Source organism: Pleurodeles waltl, chromosome 11, assembly GCF_031143425.1.
Source record: "Pleurodeles waltl isolate 20211129_DDA chromosome 11, aPleWal1.hap1.20221129, whole genome shotgun sequence".
In the NCBI taxonomy this organism is placed as follows: Eukaryota; Metazoa; Chordata; class Amphibia; order Caudata; family Salamandridae; genus Pleurodeles; species Pleurodeles waltl.
This window is the reverse complement of record NC_090450.1, coordinates 82,572,235-82,599,392: the sequence shown is the minus strand read 5'-3', so window position 1 is coordinate 82,599,392 and position 27,158 is coordinate 82,572,235. Positions and strand designations below refer to the sequence as shown.

General features: G+C 41.2%; 1 protein-coding gene across 1 annotated transcript; it reads left to right on the top strand.

The window, feature by feature from the left end:
• On the top strand, nt 1–27,158 carry LOC138265427 (kininogen-1-like). The gene is made up of 5 exons (XM_069213126.1): nt 1–445; nt 6,202–6,368; nt 10,123–10,236; nt 12,200–12,295; nt 25,790–27,158. Exons 1-5 carry the CDS (start codon nt 382–384, stop codon nt 26,720–26,722), a joined length of 1,374 nt encoding a protein of 457 aa, XP_069069227.1. The 5' UTR covers nt 1–381; the 3' UTR covers nt 26,723–27,158.

Sequence of the window (27,158 nt, the reverse complement as noted above, 5' to 3'; positions counted from 1 at the left end):
CTAGGGCCTTCTTTGAAATAGGATTGTTTTTTTATTTTCTGCATCACTTTGACTCCAGTGACATCTTGGCTTAATGTGTTCTAGAAGCCGTTCGAGATGTTTGCATTTTTTCCTGACATGTAAGGCAACGAGTGCATTGGTTACTATTCTCTTGTACATGAGGCAGAAGCTTTTTAAGAACATACAGTGCTGCAAGGGTATCAGCTTTAAAGTTTTAAAGTGATGAGGATATAGTCAAAACTTTTCAGATTCTCATCTTTCGAACTGTTTAATTCATTAACCTTTCACTAATAGCATTATGTTGATAATAGTTTAAATATCAAATGCGCTGAATGATTCGTGCGTTTTGCATTGCAGGTTTATGGGAAATGCAAAGCAACAATGCACGTTAACCGGCCCAGAAGGATTGTTCACCTGTATAACTATGACTGCACGCTGCATCCAGGTACACCCCTTATGACGTGGCTGATTGTGGAGCTAGAATCGAGAGCACTGCACGTTATCCTGCCAGGAAAATAATCTGTGAAATATACCAGGGGTGTAAAGGGAGACCAGTGTGAAGTTGACAATTGTAGCCTGAGAGGCAGATGTTCAGCGTGTGGGAACCAAAATATTGTGGCTTAGATATGGTATGAAAAGAATCAGGGCCTGATTTTGAGTTTTGTTGCGCACAGTACTCCGTTACAAGCGCAGTGAGTACCCTGTTGGCTGAACTGCCAGTTATCTTCCTCATTTGGACTTCAGCGGGCCGTTAATATTTACATCTATAGAGCTCCAGTTGGCTCTGTCGAGGGAATACTTCCTCTGATGCTCCGATGTAGTAGGGGCTGTCAGAGGAAGGACTTTACACAGTCGACCCTATGTAGGGTGGATGGTGAAAGGGTGTTTTCTTCCTGTTCCTCACCACCAGGAAAAACTTGACAGTAAAGGACATGAAAGGGTGGAGAATAAGGCACTGAAGTCTACTTCAGTCTGTGGGTTGAATGATGGCAGGAATCAGGAAGGAATAATTGGTCTTTAACCATTTAATCTGACATGAAGCATTACCTGACTGGGTGACAGATCTCATATGACAACAATCAACTATTTTCTCCTTTAACCAGGACATTGTTCTTGCTTCCTTTGTGCTTAGGAAAGTTGGCTTTCTTTCAAAAGTCTACTTTCCTAATAAAATCCCCAACACAGCCTAATCTGAAAACCTATACAAGTACGTTACTGATTCCCAAATGCAATAAAATGAAATCCTTGGTTGATAAACACATTACAAGCAAGAATAACTGTGAACTTTGAAAAACTAGTGGAAGGATCCAATGTGAATAATTCAGGGTTCTTGGCACCTGAAAAATCAAAATCATGGTAGACTGAAGTTCAAGAAAGAAATAATTTGGATAACAACAGCTTTCCTCTTTTTTGATGGGTAGGAACAGATAATGTTGCACAAAACAGAGGTTGGTGTGCACAATTGCAAACCGTTTTCTTTAAAACTTTGCATAATTATTGTGAACACTACAAATGCTACCCAAAGTTCACAACGTTCTCTGAAGAAATGAATGAATGAATGCCATTTTAAAAGTGCATAGCTGCTTCCCAAGAAGCGCCCCAGCACTAAAAAACCCGTAGAGCAGAGAGGAGTAGATCTTTAGAATTCCCTAAAAAGGTATTTTTTGCAGCGCTAACTTAAAGCCTACGTTTTGGTCTCTCAGTACCAGTACTTTAAAGAGTAAGATCCAGTTGTTTTGTTCCCAGATGGGAAAAGGAAGGTCCTCCTAGCCTGTCCTTGTGGTCCATGGCTATGTAACTATTACACCTGAACATCAGATCTTCTGTGCTTCTTTAATGTTGTTGAGAGAAGCAAGAGATCTGCAGTGTCCATTCAGTTTCAATTTTTTAGCAGCGACTAACACTCGTGAGAAAATGGAGACAAAGAGTAACTATTTCTAAGTGTAAACAGATGAAAAGCTGGAAACTCTGCAAACTATAGGTAGCTCAGTTGTGACTTATGTAGGACTTTGCTTGCATGATAAAACAATATTTGCACCCCTACTTGTCATCTTCCTCTCTTGCATAGAAGTGACAGAAGCCCACCACTCATGGTTCCTGGGAAAGGCAGTCTTTTAGCAAAATGTCACCCATTTTTTGCTATAAAAGAATTCAAGGGGAAAATGAATAAAATTAGTATGATACCTTGAGTATCATATATCCATTTAGGGATAGATGTACAAAGTCTTACCTGGGTCGCAAACCCAGGATTTGCGACTACAGCAAAGCTTTGTCCAATGAACAAAAAACATTTGGATCAGAAGAGTCTTCCCAACTTGTAAAAGGGTTTCTGTGGACCTTTCCTGAATTGTAAGTATGAAGAGGCATGAAAGTGATGCCCGCCTCCTAACTTTGGGTCGTAAAGGGGTGTATCAGCAGTTACTGAACCTCGATTTAGGGTAGTACATGATTTTCGAATGGAAGCTTTCCTCTGGCACAGTTTCCTTTATGCGAATCATGTCTTGGAGGGATCAGCCAGTGAAGCAGAAGATCATTGCACACCAAATGCAATGCTCATGAACTCACCCTTTATGTATCAGATGCAATTACACGTGTCATAACTGATCTCATAGGTTAGATTCTATATCACATATCAATGAGACGACTAGAAACGAAGTATTGGTTTCAGTATATTGTATTTTATTTTATTTTAAGTGGTGCTTTTAGTTGTGGTTATATAGTGGTCTAAAATTGTGTAGTCGTAAGTATTGCAGTTGGTGCGCATGTTATGGTAATGGTTTACAAAACTGTTGTGCGAATTATAGAACATTTCAGTGCTTTTTTAGGCTTATATATATATATATATATATATATATATATATATATATATATATATATATATATGTATATATATATATATATATATATATACACACACACTGATGTTCATCTGCCTAAAAGTAATCCACTTCAGTGAAATTGCTAGTAGACCAATTTTAATTTAATTTCTGCTTTGATTCCATGCTGGTTCTGTATATATTTTTGAGTGGGTCATTTTTTACTATTTTCCTGCAGACGTGTGCACCACCTTTAGATACCAGATTTTTAATTTTCTTATAAATATTTTTATTAGAGTTTTTAGAAGTATAACCGAAAATGCAAACAAGAAAGCCACACATTGTGTTTATGGTATAAGAAACAACCGTGTACAGTATACGGAACAGTACATTCTCTATCATAATGCATACTTCTGTGCATGGGTAACAACAGTAGTGTAACCTTGTGGGTGCCTGAAAGCACAGAACCTAAGTTCTTCAGTCAAACCCTTGCTTTAAGTCTCAAAAATGGTTCTTAACTAATAATTTGTAACTTAAAGAAACATTTGTGGAATGGGATTTTAGAGGTAAATATTGCAGTGGTATAACATAAGGGTTTTTGTCGATACACTTTCTGGGGATCTGGGGGTGAGCGTAGGGCAGCAAGGACTGGGATACCAGCCATCAAGTGTGCCAAGTATTGCATGGGAATAGGTGGGAATTGAAGGTTCCCTGTCTTTAAGGGGGAAGGTACATCCCTTGTATTGGTCACCCCACATGATGTCAAGTAGACTTGTAGGGACAGGTGGTGCGGTCACTAGTACTACATATATGTGCTGAGATGTTGCACAAGAGAAATGTTTTGCAAACCATTTTTATTAAGTTTTGAAAGGTATACAGTACACTGTTTTATATGCATAGTTTTCAACAGGTGAGGTTACAGTTTTATATGCTGCCCTACAATCAGGAAAGTGTGGCATAATTTATAAAGCGGTGTCTGAGCTAGAAAACGTAAACAGTTGGAAAAAAATAAACTATATCGAGTGGGAAGAGATGAGAGACGGAGTGGGTTTGTGGGTCCATAGCTTCTTCACGCAAACGTTTTGAGTTGAGTGCTTTTGTGGAGTGATCGATATTGTGTGATGTGGAGATGGGCCAGGTCAGCCTATTACAGAGTTTGTCCTATTAACAGTGCACCACATGGGAGTGGGAAGTGAATAGTTCCGGACTTAAAGTGGGCCCCAATGATAGAAGGTGGGGGAAGCAGGAGAGAGACACCCCGAGTGTCTGCTATTACCAGGCACCAGGCAAGCACACCCCCAGGCCGAGAAGTTGTCACTGGTGATCAATGCTTTCTGGGTAAGAGCCAGGGCGATCCAGAGGTCTGCAGTAGGTACTGGCAGAGACCCTGTTTCTCCTCTCTGTGCAGGGAAGTTCCTTCAGCCTACGCCCAGTGTTGAAGGTTCCCATGCTAGGAGGAAAACGTAGAAGGGATCGTGACTTTCCATCTCCAGCAGATGACACAGTGCACCAGGAAGAGAGCGAGGTCAAGGAATCCAGTTGTGAGCTTAGCTCCCTCTGGTTATTGCCGAAGAGGGCTGTTCTTGGAAAACATTGGAGTGATCTATCCAAGAGTTGGGTTAACATAAAGAGCACTCCAGACCAAAATGGATACATTTATGCACAGTCCAATAACATGTGGCTCAAGTGTGCTGGCTCCTGTTGGCATGCAGAGACTAGGGGAAAAGTATATGTAATTTTTGGGGGTGTTAAATATGCTCTGTGTAGAATACAGGTTTGTATACATTTAAAGCAAGCGTTACAGGGAATTTGTTAGGAGTATTGTACTCTGGCTTTCAAATCCTTATCATTGAAGACTACGTGGAGTTCATTTTCACATTCAGCCTTAAATATGTGTAAGCATATTCCTGTGTGAGTCCAAACTGTATAGCCAGCACACCTGTCTTGTCTTATTCCCCATTTTGTGAAGATCCTGTAATATGGTGTGGGTTCCTCTCCAATCGTCAGCCATGTCCGATGTATCACAAGCCAAATTCTGCCATATGAGAGGAATTCTCCTGTGTGGAGCTCCTTGCAAATGTCCAAGGCCTGAAAATCAAGGAAAAGGCCATAATCAAAAAGGAACCCCACGGCTCACAGTCCTGGAGGATCCCTGCATACCAGGTCACTGGAAGAAATCTGCATTAGTTGAGTGGGGAGCCCCTTCATTGAGATAGCTGGGGCATAAGCAGGCTCAGCCCTAGTGTATTTCATGGTATTGTGCACACCGGCACGCCCTACCTCTAGATGTGTAGTGCACTTTGGGGTCCTTTAGTCTACCAAATAAAGTAAAGTGCATTCTGTAGGGTTCCAAAATGTATCTGGTCTGTTGTGAGGCCTGTTCCAGCAGGGCATTGCAGCCAGTCTGCGTAGTAATATGCTTGGTAGTCTGGTGCACTGATTCTGCCTTGATAATTTGGGAGGTAGAGCCACATGTTATTGGCCTGTGCAATCCACCACCTCCCAGTGCCCCATAACGTTGAGGTCCTGGAATTTTCTGCAGGATGATCTCTGGGAGAGTCACAAAAAAATGGAGCAAAAGCGGTAGGACCACCATTTTAGAAAGGTCAATCTTTCCCATAACTGTTAGTGGGCGAGTATTCCAGTAAGTGACATGAGTCTGGATAGTCAATCTGAATAGCCAGTACTGCAGTGCCCAGGAGGATTTTTATATTGTATTACATTTCAACTTCTATCGCCTGTTGAACGTGTTTCCAAAAAACACTGCAAGCTTGCAAAAACCAGGTCTATTGGCTTTGCCATTGCTTGTTTTTCTCTTTTAATTTGATGAAGAAAACATTTTTATTGGTGTAAACAACTCTTCGTATAACCCATGCAATTTAGACGCATTTCCATTTGGGAAGGTTATTCATTCAAGGCCTTAGTTGGACCTGCCCTCAAACCATTTGCAGGATGGAAAAGAGTTGTAGAGGAGTTTTTTGATGCCTACAAATATGCAGGGGTTATTACAGCAGTCATGGAAATAATTAGTAGTAAATGCATTATTATCTATTAGGTGCCTCTTTGTGGGTACCTGATCGGAGTAAATGTAGCCACTGTGAGCCTTAACAGTAGGTTTACAGCATAAAATGCATGTGTGAACTGTGCAATTGGTGTTCAGCAGTTAGTGTATGGTTTAGCCTAGTCCTCTTTGTGTATATGAGATTTAAAGAACATATTGTGCAGCACTTGTACAATTCCTACATTAATTGCCTATCAGTGATTAATGCCACCTGTTAATATCTAAAGAGCCAATATGATGCCCAATCATAATGTTCCTCCACTAAGATGTTTGTCTGGTAGTGAAAAAATATGTAAGTACTTTGTGTTGTTTCATTTTAAATAGTGCCACGAAGCCGAATTCAAATGCTCTGCCCCGACTGCCCAGTTCAGAGCACTCAGGAGGACCCCAAGTTTCGAGAGACTGCTCAACTGAGCCTTGACAAATTCAACCGGGAGAGCAACCTCACAAAGTACTTTTCCCTTGACATCATCACACGAACTTCTATGCAGGTAAGGCTGCATGGGTCAGGCTGGGACAACTCAATGGTTCAAGTTCAAAGCCCAAAAGCATGTTAGTTCTGTGGAGTATTAAACTACTAAGGTCTTAAAAAGAGGATGCCAAATGGTTGAAACATTGATTTTTGGAATCAGACACAGGGTCTAATCTTTGCCTTTTCAAGTAACAGTTCATTGACCCGATCACAAAGATTTTGCTGTGACCTGAGCTATATTTAGAGTTTGATGGATGGGATAAACTGCACAAAAATTGCAGCTGTCCTGTATGTTGTATTACAAGTGCTATTTGAAAGTGGATTATTGGTAAGGGCAGGAAAGTACCTACACTTAGCAATAGGCCACAAACCCACATTTAGGTCCATTTAGGTCTCAATAAATTAATCCCAGCTCAACTCTTGGTAGCTTGGCAACGAGCAGTTAGGCTTAATTTAGAAGGCAGGTGCATAAAGCATTTAAAAGTCACAAAACAGTAAATAAGTAAAACAAAAAACAAAATAGGAATCTAACACCAGTTTATAAAAATAGATTATTTTTTTATCTTTAAAATGACACTAAAATGTCAGAAACAAAAAGCCGATAAAGGGAAACGGAGATATACATTTTTAAAGATTAAGGGGGTCATTATGACCCCGGCGGTCGGTGTTACAGTGACGGTAGTGCCGCCAACAGGCTGGCGGTTCTAAGGATGGTCTCATGGACAGTATGAGCCTTGGGAGACCGAAACATCAACCTTATACTGACCATGATTCAATTCTTTGCATGAGCTGCTGGACTCCCCTAGGAGTGATTTCTGATTGTTTGAAAGACTGCATATAGGACTCAAACCTTTTGTGGTTGGAGCGTCAGAAGGGTTGGTGCTCTCCTTCTGTCCCTTGGATGTAAATTGATTGTGGACAAGAGGGGTCACCAGTGCATTTGTATAAAAACACCAAAACATCTCTTTGTTTCTTTGCTATATTGATAGATATATTATTAGTGGATATATAAAAATTCTTCATTTTCTCAGAAAGAAATTACACACTGAAGATTTATTAATTTATGAAATTTGATCTATGGTTGATTACAACATTAATAGTATTTAATATCACTGAAATATTTGTATGGAAATGATTCCTCCATGAACATTGTGTGCTTTACAGTTAAGTTTACCCTAACACACCCCTTTCCAGCCGTCTCTTAATCAGGGGGCACCTGGCTTTCTGGTTATGCAGGAAATGGGGAGGTCCACTTGCTGGCCCAAATATCCTTCCCTCTTTTGAAGTACAGTTGGCTGCTCGCCCTATCCTATTTCAGCATCTGCTGAGGGAGTTCACCTCCCCCAGGCACTTCCTTTGTGTGCATCTGAGCCCACTTAACACCTCAGCAAGGCAGCCTGGCCAATCAGAGAAGGGCACTACAGAGATGAAACTGGTAATTTTCACGTAGAGTTCTAAAACTCTTTCCCTGAGTTAGTTATAGTAAATTCAACAATGGCAAGTTGTTGGATTTATTATAACAATAATGTTGATACCAAACTTGAAATATTTAGCTCATTTTAAGACTTTGTTAAATAAAAATGAAGTCTTCCTGTGTTGGCCTATGGAGCCCATTCACTACAATGGAGAAAAACGAATGTAGCTATTGTTTCCTTACCAGGGCTTTTAAAAAACCTTTTATAAAGTCCCTGCTTATAGTTACACTGCACCCAATCCTGAAAGCACCTAGGGCGCACCTTAAGGGTGTCATATATGTACAAATAAGGTAGTTTAAGACTTTGGAAGTACTTTTAATTCCAAAGTCGAATTTGGGGTTAACTTCAACTGAAAAACAGCCAGTAAGGCAGGCCTGCCTTTAAAATGACCAGGGGCACCACAGCAGTGCACCTGTGGGCACACTACCTATGCTGGGGTCCCTAAACCTACATGCTCTACCACATACTGGTGACTTCTATGTAGGTTGACATATCTAATTATAATTAGCCTGATTTGCATAATCATTTTAATCAGAGCACAGGCCCTGGGAATGTTTAGAAAGTCAGAAAAACACCAGCATAAATGAAAAATGGGGGCAAAAAGTTAGGGGGCTTCTGCAATCAGCCTAGTTTTCCCACAAATGCATTTTAACATGTCGTGCTTGTAAAATGACAGATGGGATATCAACCTGATTTTCATGGAGTAGTCCCTCTGCCGAAGTCTAAATAAGGCATTTTGCCTTTAAGTACTCATGACATACTTGAGTTTGCAGAGAACGCCAAGAGTACAAATAGCTGACTCCTGGAATTCAGAACTAGACCAGCAGTACCACATGAGCAAGTTATGAATACCCATACCAAAGTCTTTGTGCATCAGACGAATGTGTGTTGAAAAAACTGCTTTACATGTGCATTGCTACCTGCTATTTATATTGAAAGCCCCCACATATTGCCCATGGGATAGAAAGAGATGTAGGATGTATTCATTCAAAAGTGACTGCTCCAAAAAGTTTGTTTTACTCCACAATTAGGGTGAAAAATTATGTATGATAAACCAAAATACATCTTTCCCTCATAGTGCTCTAAAATCCCTGCATTATTACAACCTAGAGGATTTGCCGCTGCCTACCACGCACACTTGAAGTGGGTCTTAAGAATTACAGGGGAGATGGGTGTTTCTCGATGCTTCAGAAGGAAAGCCTGCTGTAGGTTCCCTATCCACTGTTGATGGGTAAGACCTCCATGCGTGCACTGTTATTATTCAACATGTAAAAAACACAACAGCAGATCAAGAGACATGATCTGCAGGAACACTAGTCTACTGATGACAGTGGTCTCTTGCTCTCAGTGGAACAAGATGTATGTGTGGATCAATGTCAGCACAGATGCAGAAGAACTTGTAGATGTGCCCGAGCTATAAGCGAGGCAGGTTGGGTTTTACCAGCGGTCGAGGCTGTGTAAGGGATGAAGCACATCCCTTTTATGAGCAGGACTGCTAGAGTCCATCCTTTATGTAACAGATCCATGACTCCCCTTCAATACCCTTTATGTATAGAACTGTATTGTTTGCAGACATTTACATATAATTAATGATGAATCTCCATCTAGAGCACCTCCACAGGTTGGCTTTACACCATCCTCACCTATTTCAGTGTGTAATTGCTCATATGCAGCCATATATGATTTTGAAATCCTGCCCACTTAAGATCCTGAATGACTGAGTGTCATTGATTACCTGGTGAATTAAAAGCCACACCCCCCCAGCAAGTTTTTGCCAAACATATCATTGCCTTGGGGTTTGTAGTTACTTCTCTCAGAAAGCTTCTCTCAAATACTTGTCTTGCTTTGGCCTTTTAATCAATTTTTTACAGTACATGTCTCGCAGTAAACTATCCTTACATTGTGCTTCATAGTCACCTCCTATTAAGCTTCTTTTCAGCTATGTCTTTGCAAAGTGCTTTGTGGTAACTACTCCTTAAGAGACTCCCAACCTATATGCTTGCATTGTGCTTTATAGTCATTACTTTCAGTAAGCTTCTTCCAAGCTAAAACATTGCATTGTGCTTTGTAGTTACAAAGCTTATTCTGAAGTACATCCTTGCATCTTGCTTTGTAGTCACATCTCCAATTAAGATTCTCCTAAGTTATAACTTTGCCTTGTGCTTTGTATTCTATCACCCAATACCTAATAAAAATGCTATAGTACTTAAACAAATAGGGACATGGCTGTCAAATACATAACTCTTGATAGTCGTTAGTACTTATTCTGAAGTGATTTCTTTAATTCACCAATTGCAGTGGGTTGTCGGTGCCTCTTATTTTGTGGAATTTACAGTCAAGGAGACAGACTGCACCAAAGATACACCTGTTGCTGATATCTCCAAGTGTAAGCCCCTCAAATGTGAATTTGGGGTAAGTGCATCTTTTATTAATGTTTTACATTACTTTCACTACTTCGTATTGACTAAATGTTGGTAAATATGTGTCCTATTGTGTCTGATTTCAGTGAACTCTTTAGAAGTGAGGCAATAAAGAACCTTGAATAAAAGATTTTTTGGGTGAATTGTTAGGAGAATATTCGCTACATAATAGCTTCATGTGAAAAAGGTAGTGTTTGAGGTCTTATAGTGTTACAGGAACATTATTACAAACATTCTACAAAAATATTTAGAAAACTAGCATATGGAAGGCTCCTTCTTACTTCAGTTATTTTCAACGCCGTTATTACAATACAATTTCATTACCAATTACTAGAAGAGACAAGAAGCTCATTTGCTTCTTCTCCAAAATCATCTTTGATATGATTAGTAGAGGTTTTGGTATTGTAACGGAGAATGACTCCTCTCTTTGCACTACAAGCACAAGTGGCAAGACTTCTGAACAAGTATAACATAGACTAGAATTTGGGAACAGTTTTAGTCATATATGCGTTTGCTCGTTCTAAATCCTTTCTTTAGTTTTTGAGTAACTAGCATTATAGAAGTAGTTCTGTGGACCTCGAATTGAGCCAGGCTGTCAAACAAGCTAGAGATACCTGCATGTTTAATTGGTGGGTTGTCTTTGAATGTCGGCTTGTGGACCATCCAAAGATCTACGTTAAAAAACAACAATTTTGATTTGACAATAGAGATTTTTATCCCATTGTCCTTTTTGGGTCTTTGAAACCAAAGCCAGTGTCAAAGAACTAAGGGCTTGATTTAGACCTCGGTGGAGAAGAATGGAGAAGAATACACTGTCACAAACGTGACTGATATTTCAGCCACCGTATTACAATCCCATTGTAACCTATGGAGATCGTAATCTGGCGAACGGGATATCCGTCACATTTGGGACAGAGTATTGCATCGGTGAGATCTCAATCAGGCCCTAAATGTGATTGACTGGACGCAGCTGGAAGAAAATGATTTGGCTGCCTTACATCACATGGGGAACTCAGCCTGCATGTCCTGAAAACAATAAACAAAAGATCCATTATTGGGGCAGGGAGTGCTTTACAAAAAACAGGGTAAAGTGAAGATATGCTGAGCTTTGAATATAACACAGTAACATCACTTTGTAAAAAATCTTAGAAATTCACTTGAAAACACAGTGGAAGTGCAGTTATGTTTATGAATTACAAATTAAAAAAGTACTGAAATTTGCAAGATATGGTTACAACTGCGATCTGTAACTCACACAACATTCTGCAAACCATAAATAACTCACCGAATACAAGGTTTATAAACCGCCAATATTTCTAAACATATTCAATATTTAAAATGTAAATGAAACTACCTGGGTAAGGGTTTTTTCCTTTCATAGAATCGAGACACGCAGATCCCCAGAAGCATGTGACAACTAACTTGAATACTTCCAACCCTGGTTTGTGATAAGCAAATTTCCTCATAGAGATATAAATAAATACACTATTCTTTACATGATACAGGGCAAGATTAAAAAATACCCTATTCTTTGCATGATCCAGAGGAAGATATGTGGTGTAATCATCTCTTGCACAGGCAAAAGTCTTAGAGGTAATTGGTTCATGGCATTTTACACATGATTTTTGTTTGACTAAATAAAGTTTTTTTTTTTTTTTTTGGTTATTAAAAGTTAATGGATAGTGGGAAAATGCAGTCAGTTTGCCACTGAGAACAGGTGAGAATACAGTCTCACATGGGCATTTGCACAACTTTAAACATGAAAGAATTACATGTATTTTAAGTGACCAGCAGACATAGTAAACTCCTAACATCTCCACTCTTTTCCTCTCCTCTTTGATGTTATAGGGTCATGTTGTCCTGTGAATAAATTCTTATGGTATGGAATGTTTACTAGTTCTACAAATTGTGGGCATTATCTGCTTATCTCAAGTTGTGTAACTCTTTCTTTGCAGCATACTGGATTCTGCAAAGGCTCTGTGATGAATGTTGAAATGGAAGGTCCTGGGGTACAGCATGTGTCAGTCTCATGCGACATCTTTGAACCTGAGGTACAGTATTCTTTAGTACTCTTTGTTTATCAGATTAAACTAGATAACTCATCCAAAACGAATCAAGCCTGTCAGTTAGCCCAGTGGGATACTGAGTAATATGTATTGCCTAACGAATGTAAGAAAAATTAAAAAAAGGAGTGAATCAATCAAGCCTTTTCGATATCAATGTGTAATATATGAATTGCTCGAAGAATGTAGGAATCATTTACAAAATGAATGAATGAGGGGAAGGAAGAAAATAAAAGTCAATTTTTATTAGCACTGGAAAAACCTCACCCCAGTGATTACGTATGGAGCAAAAAAGAATAGACAGTTAAAACCACTGTTTTAATATTTTTTTAAACCATTAGGAAACAGTAAAAATCTCTTATGAATTCACACCAAATAAAAATTGAAAACAGTAAAGTTAATTATAGTATTTGAGCATATCTACCTAATACAAGCGAAGTTCAGGATGATGCCCAGATGTTGACAGGCCTGCTATGATTCCTCCTTTTAGAATGACTGTTGGCAAATTAGTAAAATAAAGCACAAGTCTTTTTTATATTCTGTCTTTAGGATAAATACACAATATTTGCAGGGGCGGCTCCTCCGTAAAAGTGGAGGAGTGTTGCTCCCCTGCTCAGAGTCAGGCAATGACAAATAAAAAAAATAAAAAAAAATGTATTATCATTTTGTCACTATCTCTCTGAAAGCCCTGGTGGGGCCAGGTGATAGGGTGGAGGAGTGGTAAGCACTGTAAAGTGCATACGTCCGTTTGGCCGTTCATCTTAGGATAGCCAAACCAACATGGGGACATACATTACTCCAACCCAGCTGTGTTACACAGCTGGGTTGGAGAAATGGCACAGACTCCCTGTGCCTGAGCGAGAGCCAGACTAGCCCGCTCAGGCCAATCCCAGCACTGGTCTCATGCCTGGTATAGCACAAGAGCAGAGTCTGAATTGGGAGCCTGTGCTTTTGTAACCCAGTGATTGACGGGAGAACGAGGAGCACCAAGGCAACCGGCATGGACGCTGGGACCGGATTTAAAAAAAATATATATTATTGTAGCTGTGCCAAATCCTAGCAAACTTCTGGGACCAACCACTCGCCCGCTAGAATAGTTCTTCTGCCTGCTTATTACACTCCATAGCTACCCATTCCCTCACTGACGGGTCCTCCATCCTACCCAACTAGCAGACCCAACTAGTGCCTGATTTAGGTACTGGTGGATGGGTTATGCCATCACAATGGTGATGAATTTCCCATCTGCCAAAATCTAAATCTCATTACATTCTATGGGACTTAGATTTCGGCGGACGGGATATCCATCACTACTGTGATGGTGGAACTCATCCACCAATTTGTAAATCAGGCCCAAAGCATTTCTGGACAGTGTCATGTTGCAGAAGAGAAGCATGTACTTGTTGAGGGTCACATCACATCAAATACCCAGGAAAACCAACCAGGGTCCCCTGTAATCAGTGAGAGTTATACTCAACCAGAATCCCCTCACACTCAGACACTCCCAATTGGTGTGCAGCAAGATACCCTGGTATCCATATCTCATGTGGCACTAATCAGTGTCTGTTTTGTCCACTGTGTGTAACGGGGTACAAGTGAAGTACTCCCTGTGCAACTGCTTCAGCTGTACCAGCCTGAACCCAGCCCAGATAGTGACCTACATGCCCCCCTCCCCCACTCGTCATCTCCAATTTTTCCAAAGTTGCTCTCCCACTTCATCTCAATGTCAGCATTGTATGTTGATCCCTGTGCACTCTTATTTCACTTTTCTTTTGGAATCTCCTCTGTCTGCTGGTGTCTCAGACTTAGGTCTGTTGGGTGTTTAGTGCCGAAGGCCAAGCATTCTGGATGTTCTCTGTTTTAATGGAAGACAGCACAGACAATGCACCTGAGAAATAAGTATCAGATAGGACCATAGCAATTCCAGTTTTCAGGCAGTAAAGGAAGCACTTGCACAATAAAATTTGAGATGCGTGGTATAGATGCTAGTCAAAAAGCAAGAAACATGCAAGTCACGTATATGAAGGTGTCCTTTCTGCACTCATGAGTGACACCTAAAGAGAAAATATTTATTTTTCCTTAGAAGTTAAGACAAGCATGATGTGAAAAAAGCAAAAGTTATAATGGAGCAAAACATAGGACTTTTAATAGTAAAAGTAATAAAAAGTACAGTTCAACCCCCCCACCCAAAAACACTGAAAGTCACCAGTTATACATAACTCAGCTAAGGATAACTTGGACAGCCATAGCTTCCAGATGTCATCAGTGATGTATTGGGGGAAGTCATAAGCTGTGCTTCATAGCAGTGCAAATTATATTGTCAGTTACATATAGGGGGTCATTACGACATTGGCGGACGGCATCAGCCGCCCGCCAAGATCTGACCGCCATGCGTGCCAATGCGGCCGCACTCCCGCCGCGGCCATTTGGAGATCCCCGCTGGGCCGGCGGGCGGAAACCTGGTTTCCGCCCGCTGGCCCAGCGGGGATCACGGCCGCACCATAGGAGCCGGCTCCAAATGGAGCCGGCGGTGTTGCGGCCGTGCGACGGGTGCAGTTGCACCCATCGCGCTTTTCACTGTCTGCACAGTAGACAGTGAAAAGCCGCATGAGGCCCTCTCAGGGGGCCCCTGCACTGCCCATGCCAGCAGCATGGGCAGTGCAGGGGCCCCCAGGGGCCCCACGACTCCCCGTACTGCCAGCCTTTTCCTGGCGGTTCAGACCGCCAGAAAAAGGCTGGCGGTCGGGGACTGGTAATCCCCTGGGCAGCGCTGCAAGCAGCGCTGCACTGGCGGATTACATCTGCCGGGGCCATTGTGGCGGTAAACCGCCGGCCCCGGCAGTGCGACCGCGGCGCTACCGCCGCGGTCACAATACGCCAGGAGGCACCGCCAGCCTGTTGGCGGTGCTCCTGTCGTTTTGGCCCTGCGGTTATAATACCGCCAGGGTCATAATGACCACCATAATCCCTTGCAAGCAGTCATCCTCCAGCAAGTGGTGTAGGTTAAATGATCAGGTGACAGGTGAGAATTGCACTGCCAAGCCAGACCTAAACATCCATGTAGGTTAATGACTGCTCTCCTCCCATCTGTTTTGCTGCCAGAGGAAAAAACCTGCATAATGTAATTATTTAAGACTCTTTAACAGGAGAATAGTGTCATGTGCCCTTGAAAGTCCAACCCTCGAACAACTGGATAAAAAAAAAATGATCAGAGCTTTCTGGAGGTAAAGAAATACTTTTGTAGAAGCACACAACTTCCGCCCAATCAAAACATGTACTCCTGGCTCCCAACATGTGGGTGTAGTCTGGGGACAGCTGTGCCCCAAAGATCCCTACCCCATTTTAGCCTTTCTTTCTACTGGTTCTGCAATACTCCTGTGGTGCTGGCTCCTGCTAGAGTACCTCGAGACTGCAGTGATCCAAGACATTTTGTTTTTAAGTTTTGGCTCCAATGGGGGTCCCTTTGGAATTCTTATACAGTGGCTAGGGGTTGAGGGTACACTGCCCCCTTACATCATTTTCAAATATTTTTTAGGACTCGAGGACTGAGTCCTGAGTCCCGAGTCCTGTAATGACAGACGAACATTCCTCCTAATTTTTCGACCAGCCAATCAGTGCTCTGCGGGTCCGATCTCAGTCTCGCAGGACCAGCCAATCAGTATGCCTTTCTTTTTTTAATTACAGTACCTCCACAGGAATAAAGCGGCACAGGGTATCTCTATTTTTTTCCTTAATTTCTAAAAAATGGCTGAAAAGAGTTGCAGCAAATCACAAAAAGCTTGGATTGTGAGTAAAGATCTTACTTTTTGCCAAATTTTGTGTTATTCTGTTTTCACTATGGCGCTGTTAAAAAAAACCTTATGGAAATTACATGAGGAGTTTGGGTTTAGGGACCCCTTTTCTCTCAGCCATCACTTGACAGACCATTCCGCCTTGCAGGAAGTAGCTGAGGTAGATGAATATTTTCTTTTTAAAGTCTGTGAAGATTTGTCAAATAACGCAGTTATTAACAAAACAAACAATGCACTTTCTATTGAAAGTCTGACCTAACTAGAACTACACAGTGGCGAATACAACTGTATAATACATGCAGATTTGTCAATAGGTTTGTCAAAAATGTATTTTCAGTGAAATGTTAGAGTCAACCATAACCATACATGTGTTAACGGTATCTTTGAGATATATATATATACATAATAATATATATTACTTATATATATGTTCACTAATATTCACTTTAACTCGCGCTCCGAACATGCAGTTATTTCTTAATTAGTATGAATGCTAATGCTTCATTTATATTTTTAATAATGTTAAAGAAGTTGTCATGAGTGCTGTAATATCTGGGATGGCATGACGAGGATGCGAGTTATAGTTACCTTAGGGCGCGAATTATAGCTACTTGAAATAACTCTAACAATAACTGCTGAATTTCTCTGGTTTTGTGTGAGTAAATTCAGAACCTAACTATAACATCCCTGTAACCTTTGGTTTCTTAAGTGAATTTCTGAGATTTTAAAAATTCTATTTCCTAACTGTAACGTCCCTGTAACCTTAGTTTTTTTCAGGGAATTTCTACGGTTTTATTTAACGTAAAATAATTTTATTACTATATGTTAATCCAACCCCTGCTGTGCCCGGCCTTCGGCCAGGCCCTGCAGCCAACCCCCTTAACCACTGAACCCCATGCTGCACATGGCCTTTGACCATGTGCAGCGGGAGTTGGCCATAGGGTCTGTCTCTCTGGATGTGAGAATAGGTGTGAGAGGGTGTCACTGGGTGTGAGAATGGCTGTAGTGTCTTTCTGGGTGTGAGACTGGGTGTGAGAGGGTCTATGTGGGTGTAAGGGGGAGCACTTACCTCTGGTTGGTAGCTGCTTCCTCATTAGGTGAATGGCCAGTGTGGGGGAAGGGGTCCCTCGCGGCCCCACTCCCCAGGCCGATTTAAGCCCCGGGGAACCATTGTTCGGCTGTCACTACAATTGAGAGGGGCGGGGCGCAATGCCCGCCTCCCTGGGCCAATCTTGGCCCTGGGACCCTATCCCCCGGGGCCCGGCCTTAATTAAATGGAAGAGGGGGCCATGAGGCCTCCTGCCGATTTGAACCCTAACCACTTGGGCCTGGCCTTATAATTTATATTTTTTGGGAGGAGGGCGAGCTCCTTAGACCAATCTCAGCCCTGAGGACCCCATCCCCGGGTTAAAATTTTTTTGGGGGGAGGGAGGTGTCCGTGCGCCGATCTCAACCTCAGGGACTCCATACCCCGGGGCCTGGCCATGTCACTTGAGGGACCCACAGGGCACCCAGTCAGCACCATTGGGGACCTGAAGGCCCTCAAGGTCCCAGCCACCTCCCTGCCTCCTGCAGGAGCTGACATTGCTGTCATAGACAGGGAGTGCTAAACATGCATCTCCATCTCTGTGAGAGCAATTGTTTTCACTGTTTCCATGCCTGCATCTCTCCAGGCAAGGATTGACAGCTCTCACTTGTTGAAACTGGAGTGTTTGCTCTGACTTTGTGGGAGCTCTCAAAGTTCCTGAAAAGTCAGAGCAGCTATGCCCCTGGGTGGGCACTCCAGGACACAGCAGGAGCCGACCTAGGGGGTGACGGTCTCCAGGACCATCTATGGCTCCACACCAGAGGCCATGCAACACCGCCAATGTTGTATTTGGACCAGGAAGGTAGTGGTCCTTGGGGTCCGCAATGGACCCCCTTCATTCTTTTATTTTAGCCTCGAGGAGATGGTGGTCCCCGGGGCTGCGGGGAGGCCTCGTAGCCCCCCTTAATTTAAATAAATAGCTATGGGGAGGTGGCGGTCCCCGGGGCTGCAGGGGCCACTCCCCCCTCTTGTAAATCATTGTTTGCCCCTGGGAGTTGGCAGTCCTTGGAGCTGTAGGTGGGGGGCCACGCCCCCATATGAATCAGTGTTTGCCCTGGTGAGGGGGCATTCCCTGGAGCTTCAGGGGCACCATGCGGCAACCCATGTAAATGAATGTTTGCCCTGGGGAGGCGGCGGTCTCCAGGGCTGTGGGTGGCTACAGGACCCCCCCTTATATAATTTACTGATTTTCCCCTGGGAAAGTGGTGTTCCCCAGAACGTGGGAGTGCAGCACGGTTCCCCGCATACTATTGAAAAAAAGCCCAGAGGAGGTGGTTCTTCTCAGGGAGCTTAAAAGAGTATCTAACGAGTTCCACTACTAATTTGAAGAATAAATTGTAAATGAAAGTTATAACTATAACTTAATAATTTTTACATTATCTGTAGCTTTAACTTGGCTTGCATAGGGAAAGTATGTTTTTCTAACTATACTTAATCTTTAACCTTTGTATTTTCATTGAAAATCAATGTTTGTTTTTAAATTTTTAATAAAAACGTGTTTCAAATCAACAAGTCCACTGTCATAAGTAAAGAGTTGTTATGAGGAGTGTTATATAGTACAGTGGAGGAGAGTGTTGTGAAATCTATTGTCATAGAGTGGAGTATTGTAGCTTGGAATAGAGTGGAGTAGTGTGCCATACAGTGTAGTAAAGTGTTATATAGTGGAATGCCTTGGTGTCTCATATAGTGGAGTGAAGAATCGTAAACTTGAGCAGCGAGTTGTACAGTGAATTGGCGTGTTGAACACTAGAGTAGGATGTCGTAGACTGTCATAGATTCGATTAGAGTTTTAGAGTGGAGTAGGGTGAAGTAGAGTATTATAGGGTGTCATCAAGTGGAATACCATGGAGGAGAGTGTCTTAGAGAAGAGTGCTGTGTCATATAGTAGAGTGGTGTATTGTAGAGAGGAGTTGAAGGGTGTGTCGTCCAGCGTCACACAATCTAGTACTGTGGCATAGATTGGAGTAAAGCATCTTAGGGTGCCATAGAGTGTAGTACAGTGTTGAAGAATGGATTTCCATACATTGGAGTACAGTGTTGGTCAGTGGAGCGGCGTAGAGAAGAGTACAGTGGCGTAGAGTGGGATGAAGTGTAGTAGAATGGAGTATTTTGGAGCTGTGCACACTGGAGTGGGATACTGTAGGGTAGAGTAAAGTGTAGTAGAGTGGAGTGGCCTGTAGTAGACTATAGTGGCATGGAGTGCAGAAGACTAGTTTGGTGTAGCATACAGTTGAGTAAAGTGTCATAAACTGGAGTACCGTGTTGTACAGTGGAGTGGAGTGGGGTGTCATATGGTATTGGAAAGTGATGTAGACTAAAGAAGAGTAGAGTGGCATACAGTCTAGTTGTTTTTTGTAGAGTGGAGTATTGTAGAGTAAAGTACACTGTTATAGAATGGATTGGTATACAGTGTTACAGAGTGCAATGGTATGGAGTGGTGTACAGTGTAGTAGTGGAGTAGAGTGGAGTACTATGTCAACGTAGAGTGCAAGGGAATACAAAGGGTTGCATGCAGTCTTGTATAGTTGACTATAGTACTATAGAGCAGAGTGTAGTAGAGTGATGTACAGTGGCATACAGTATAGTACAGTGAAATGAGGTGGATAGACAGGAGTGAAATATTTGAGTGTGGCATACAGTGCAGTAGAGTGTTGACGAGTGGAGTTGCTTAGATTACAGTAGTGTGTGAAACAGTGAAGCTGAGTAGAGTGGATTGTTTTATAGTAGCGTAGAGTGAGGTAAAGTGTCAAACAGTGGTGTAGAGACAAGGTGAATGGTGTAACGTAGTGTGGAGTAAAGTACAATAGAGTGTTTTGGTGTGTCATTGAGTAGAGTATTATGGAGTGGAGTGTACTTGTGCAGCCTAGGTAGAAAACTGATATAAAGTAGAGTGGAGCACTGTGTTGTATAGAATGGTGTGTAGAAAGTGATACACTGAATAAAGTGTTGTACATTGGAGAGAATGGTCATAGAGTGGAGTGTAGAGTTGGACAGTGGAGTATACAGGGATAAAGTGGAGTAGAATGATGTAGACTGCCAAGAAGTATGATAGATTTTTATAGAGTGGAGGAGAGTATCATACAATGGAACAGCGTAGAGTGGAGTATTGTACATTGTAGCGGCGTAGAGCAGATTACCGTAAAGTGAAGTATTATACAGTGGAACAGTGTAGAGTGAAATACTCTACAGTGGAGTGTAGTAGAGTGGAGTGGCATGGAGAGAAATACCATAGAGTAGAGTGGTGTACAGTGTAGAGTGGAGTAGGGCACAGTTGATTAGCGTAGAAAAAGGGAGCATACATTGAAGTGGTGTAGTGTAGAGTCGAGTAAACTATTATAATTCAAACGGTGCCTCATACAGTAGAGTTTTGGAAACTGTTGTTGAGTGGAGTAGAATGCTGTACAATAGTGGCTATGGGCATAGTGTAATTTGCAAATTTGGACAGTGGAATGTACGGGGATAGAGTGGAGTGGAGTCAAGTACAGTGGCATGGGGTGTAGTAGAGTTATGTAGAGTAGAGTTATATAGAGTGGATGAGAGTGCACTGCAGTGGCAGAGAATGAAGTAGCTAACAGTGGAGTGGTATAAATTGGAATAGCATAGAGTTGAGAAGCGTACACTGGAGAGGCATACAGCGGATTGGTGTAGAGTGTAGTAGCGTATGATGTAGCAACATACAGTAGAGTGGCGGAAAGTGTAATAGCGTATAGTGTAGTAGCTTACAGTGGATTGACATGGAGTGAAGTGGTATATTACAGGGTGGGGTAGAGTGTAGTAGCATATAGTGGAGTGGTGCACTGTGGAGAGGGGTAGAGTGGAATACCATAGAGGAGAAAGCCAAAGATTGAAGTTGCATACAGGTTAATAGTATAGAGTGGAACAGCGTACAGTTGAATAGCACAGAGTGGAGTACAGTGGAGTGGTGTAGAGTAAAGTGAGGTAGAGTGAAATAGCATTTAGTGGAGTGGCATAGAGTAGAGTGGCATCCAATGGACTAGCATAGAATGGAGTGGCATAGAGTGCAGTGGTGTACACTGGAATAGCATAGATTGGAATAGTGTATGGTGGAGTGGCACACAGTGGAATGACGTAGAATTTAGTGGTGTACAGTAGAACAGCGTATACTGGAATAGTGAATAGTGGCATAGCATTCAGTGCAGTGGTGACCAGTGAAGTGGTGTAGACTGAAGTGGCGTACACTGGAATAGGGTAGAGTGTAATAGCATATAGTGGAGTGACGTACAGTGAAGTGGTGTCCAGTGTAATAGCATAGAATTGAGTGGTGTAGAGTGGCATGTCATACACAGGAGTGGCGTAGAGTGGAGTAGCATACAATGGAGTGGAGAGGCATACAGTGTAAAGGCATAAAGTGGAGTAGCATATACTAGAGTTGTGTATAGAAGAGTGGCATACAATGGAGTCGCACAGACTGAAAAGGAGCAAAATGGAGTTGCTTACAGGTAGTGTAGGGTTAAGTGGCATAGGGCGGGTGTAGTACAATGGAGTATCATAGATTGTAATAGTGTATAGTGGAGTAGCATACAGTGGAGTGGCTTATAACGGAGTAGTGTAGACTTGAGTGAAGTAGAGTGGCGTAGAGTAGAAGGTAATGGCATTCAGTGGAGTGGCGTAGAATTGAATAGCGTAGAATGAAGTGGCGTACAGTGGAGTGCCATAGACTGGAGTGGCATATGGTGGGGTAGAGAACAGTGGAGTGGCATACATTGGAGTACTGTAGAGTGGATTGGAATGCAGTGGAACAGAGTATAGTAGAGTGGCATACAGTAGAAGGGTGTGGAGTGGAACAGCATCCAGTGGAGTAGCGTCTAGTGGAGTGGCGTACAGTGGATTGACATAGGCTAAAGTGGTGTAGAGTGGAGGTGCATACAATGTGTGAGTTTAGTGGCATAGAGTGGCATTGCATACAGTGTAAAAGCTTAGAGTAGAGTCATGTAGAGTGGAGTCTTGTACAGTGGATAGCGGCTGAGTGTAGTGCCATGTGGCCACAGTGGCATGGCATCTGGATGAATGTGAAATTTAGCAGCAGTGTAGATTATGGTGTGCAGAGTATTGCAAAACAGTGAATTGCTCTTCCTTGTGTTTCTCCTGATTTACATTTCAACACAGGGCTGCACATGGTTGCCTGGCCTTGCTTTATAAATCTGACTTAAGTATTGTGTCACTCATGTGACACCCTGTGTGACACAAGCCTACCCCAAATCAATAATACAGCTCAGCCTTAGTTATATTTAGGGCCATGCTATACTGTGATAACTTAGTATTATACTATGGTATGTGGTGATGGCAAGCCAGTATATAATTGGGTAATGGCTGTTTTTAGAGAATGAAAAGGCAGCCATAATGTTTAGTACACTTTGGCTGTGTTCAGTGTTAGGGTCTTAGATATACTTAAGTAGTTGGTAAGTAGGTAAGTAGTTGGTTTCTACCTACTACCACTTTATTAAAGTGGCAATAGGTAGGGAAAAGTATTTATATTTTTAAATATATTTTAGCTAAGTTTACGGTCAAGTACCGCAATTTAAAAAAAATACTTACCAAACCTAACTGCAGTACTGAAAAAGCATAATCTCTGGCCATAATGTATAATTCAGCCAAATTTCATGTAAATCAATTCAGCGGTTTTCACTGCTATGTCAAATATAGGAAAAGCATTGGTGGCAAAATGTGTTTTGGGACCCCCCATTTATCTTTGTACCCCACTAATGATTCATCACAAAAATTCTATAGGTCTTGAAAGGTTTGTGGGGATTCATCAAACTGGTGGAAACTTTTAAGGAAGTAATATTCGAGGTATTCCTATCTTTGGAAATACTAACTATAACTACAGATTCCAATCAGATTTAATGTGAGTTCTTTCTTTTATCTATAGTTTATATAATCATGTGACCATAAATGTGTCTTTTAGTCGTTTGTGTAGTAATTCTGAAAGTTTACATGTGCAGTTTAGTTTATTGTATGGGCTTTCTAGTTACTTTTAGTAGGATTGCGCTACATATGAAGCCAACGTGAATGCACTCCAATTATTGTTGATATAAAAAGTAGGATAATTTTTTTTCCCTAATTTCCAATTATCATGTCCTCCATATAGTAGTTTGTGTAACTCACTGCTAGGTCATTGATCTATTCTGTTGCACAGGAGTTAATAAGGAAGATGTTTTTTGTTCGGCTTGTTGGGCACAGTTTTATTTTGTGAGCAGAGAGAATGCAAAGGAAATGTATGTAGATTAAGATGTAGTCTGTGAGTTAGTTTGTAGGTTTCCATTAGCATATGACCATAAATGGGTCTTTCAATTGCATATGTAAAGTTTCCAATTTACTACATGAACAGTCTAGTTTATTTTATGGGCTTCCTTGCTACTTTTAGCAGTATTGTGTTGCAAGATATTACTAAGTTGACAATTACTTCGTACTAGCAATACCCCGCAGACTCACTTGTGCCCCCTAATATGAAATACTGCAGAATTAAAAAAAAAAAACAACTGACAAACCGTTTCGCTATGCGAAATACAAACGTATATGGAAAATGCATTGGATTTAAAGCCTGTTTTTCTTTTGCACCTCTCCTTTACCGTCTATGGGTGTATGTGAAAAATTTGCAGCAATGTAGATTATGGTGTGTAGAGTAAAAAGCAGCGAATTGCGCTGACTTGCGTTTCTCCAGATTTACAAATCAACGCAGGGCCAAGCATGCTGGCCTTGTGGTACCTTCTAAATTTGACGCAAGTATTGCAATGCCCTTGGGACACCATGCGTGACGCAAGTGTAACACAATCACGTAATACAGCTAGTTCTTAGTTATATTTTGGATCATGGTATACCATGATAACTTTGCAATATATCATGGTACATGGCGATGGCAAGTCAGTATATAATTGGGTACTGGCTGTTTTTTGCGACGGGCATGGTTATTGAAGTGGTAATTGGCAGGAAAATTTACTGTTTTTTAAATATATTTTTAAATAGTTTCTCAGCTATGTACCGCAGTAGTTAATAGTCTATGGAAAATGCATTGGTGGAAAAACGTGTTCTGGGACCCCTTTTTATTTTTCCACTCCCTTAAAGATTCACCAGAAAAATTTACAGCATCTCAAAATGTAGCAAATGCTATAGGTCTGGAAAGTATTGTGGTGATTCGTTCAACAGGTGGAAAATTATTATGGAGCTAATATCTAAGGAATTCCTATCTCTGAGAATATTAACTATAGTTACAGAGTGGCAAACAAATTGAATGTGATTTCATTATTTTTTTCTTATTATTTTATCATGTATTTGTTTTATTGTTTTATATAACCATGTGACCATAAATGTGTCTTTTAGTTTTTCATGTACTAATTCGGACACTTTACATATGTAGTCTAGTTTCTATTGGTAGAATTGTGCTACATATAAAAACCAAAGTGATGAAAGCCAATCATTGTTGTTATAAAAATAAAGATAATTTTTCTTTTTTCATAATGTCCAATTATCATGCCCTCCATAGAGTCGTTTGCGTAGCTCACTACTAGGTCACTTTTCCATTTTGTTGCTCAGAAGTACAAAAGGAAGATGGGTTTTACTCGGCTTGTTGGGCACAGTTTTATTTTGTAAGCCAGTGAGCATGCAAAGAAAATTTAGGTAGATTAAGGTGTATTATATTCCTTAATTTGTTTATACAGTAGGTTTCCATTAGCATGTGACCATCAATAGGTCTTTCATTTGTTCATGTAATAAATCTGAAACTATACATATGCAGTCTAGTTTATTTTTTGGGCTTCCCTGGACTTATAGTAGGATTGTGCTACCTATTGAGGCCAAACGTAATAAAAGGCAATCACTGTTATTGTAATAGAAATTGAGATTATTCTTTTTTTCCTAGTGGACAATTATCATGCCCTGCAAAGAGTAGTTTGTATGGCACATTGCGAGGGGAATTTTTCATTTAGTTGCACACGAGTGCAGAAAAAAGATGGCTTTTGTTTGACTTGGTGGGCCAATTTTATTTTTTGAGCCAGAGAGCATGCAAAGAAAACTTTTGTAGATTAAGAAATAGTCTGTTCGTTATGTATTTGTTTATAGCTTTCCGTTATCATGTAAACATAAATGGCTATTTCAATTTGCTCATGCAGTAAATCTGAAACGTTATGTATGCAGTCTAGTTTATTCTGTGGGCTTCCTTGTTACTTTTGGTAGCATTGTGCTACAAGACATCACTAAGTTGTTGGGCCTTGTGACTTCATAACCACTTAATAACATTTCTTGCAATAGCATAATTAATCATCTACATAGTCTTTTGTACATTGCTGTGAAATTTTATTGCAATCCATTCAGCTGTTTTGCTGCTACATGCAGTACCAAAGTTCATGTGAAATACATTTAGATTTTAAACGTTTTTTGGGGCCCCCTTTTTATTTTGTGTCCCCTTGTCCAAACCGTAAAAAAATTCAATTCTTCAACAGTGTACCTGGTGCGACAAGTATGCAGCTACTAAAACTAAGCATGAATACTCAGTTGTTTATTTGTTGAGGTTCATTATTGTATTATTTATGAAACAACAAGTCCTGAAGTACTTGTTTAATTTTGTTTGAAATGTTAATTGTTTCATTTCAGGCTGCTGTAATTGAAGAGCAAAAACACAAAGAGATTGAAGAAGAGCAAGATCATCATGATCATAAGGACTCTCATGGACATCACCATCATAATCATCATCATGACCATGACCATGTCCATGAGCATGATCACCACCATGACCACAAACATGATCATAACCACACACATCACCATGATCACAGTCATGAACATCTTGATCATGACCACAAACATGATCATAACCATACACATCACCATGATCACAGTCATGAACATCATGATCATGACCACAAACATGATCATAACCACACACATCACCATGAGCACACTCATGAACACCATGACCATGGCCACAAACATGATCATAACCACACACATCATCATGATCACAGTCATGAACGCCTTGACCATGGTCATGATCACAACCACACGCATCACCATGACCACAAGCATCATCACAACCACATACATGATCATGAAAATGAGCATCACCACCAACATCTGCATAAGCATGAGCATCACCACCACTCATCGCCCGATGCTCAAAAAGTCCCAGGAGCACCTAAAACTATTGGAGTTGTTAAAATTCTCCCCTCTATAGATGACACTTCTGGTTCTGACCAGAAATCCAGAAAGGTTGATTCCTCAGATGCGGGAAAGCCTGTTGTATTGCCAGTCTTCCCAGATCAACCAGGACACGCAAGTGAGGCCAGGCCTGTGCCACTTCCGTGGTTGCCCAAGAAAGCAGGTACACCTGGAATACAATCAAAACCAAAGCCGTCTGTACCAAAGAATCCATTTGGTGAGCCGACTATTCTTCCCTTTCCTGAAAAATCTGCAGAATCTAATCTCTGCCCTGGCGAAGCCAAGAATTATGTATCTCTCATTGATTCATTGTTGTCAAATGATCATAAAGTGCCCCTTCCAGGTCCTGCAGCTCCAGGTCCTAAGTAAATTAATTGGTCATATTGACAAGAAGATTTTCTCACCCAAATATAGCTCATCCATCCTTGCATCGTCTCATAATTTGAGACTCTACGATATAAAATTTGACAAAAACAATCTTCTCAGTTATGCTAAAAACGAATTGTGCTAAAATATTTTAAAATAAAAAATCCAAAGATCTCAGCATGATACCTTTGCTTTTGGGATGACATATGCTTAGGCTTGCAAAAAGAGATTTATGTGGTTCTGAAAGCCGATGAACAAAACCATGTTTGAGTTGTTTGTGTCAGTTAAGCAACTTGTTAAAACCAGAATGGCACAGAGAGATAACACAACTAATGTTTAACATGACGAAACATGTTGACAGGGTAACAACATTATATTTATAATGTGTTCCACAAAATCCACCAATTGTAACAGAATATTAAATACCTCTTTTTTTAAA

Coding starts and splice junctions, on each gene's coding strand:
- LOC138265427 (XM_069213126.1), top strand. CDS start 382: ATGCACGTTAACCGGCCCAGAAGGATTGTTCACCTGTATAACTATGAC. Junction 446..6,201: donor TGACTGCACGCTGCATCCAG/GTACACCCCTTA, acceptor CATTTTAAATAG/TGCCACGAAGCCGAATTCAA. Junction 6,369..10,122: donor TCACACGAACTTCTATGCAG/GTAAGGCTGCAT, acceptor CACCAATTGCAG/TGGGTTGTCGGTGCCTCTTA.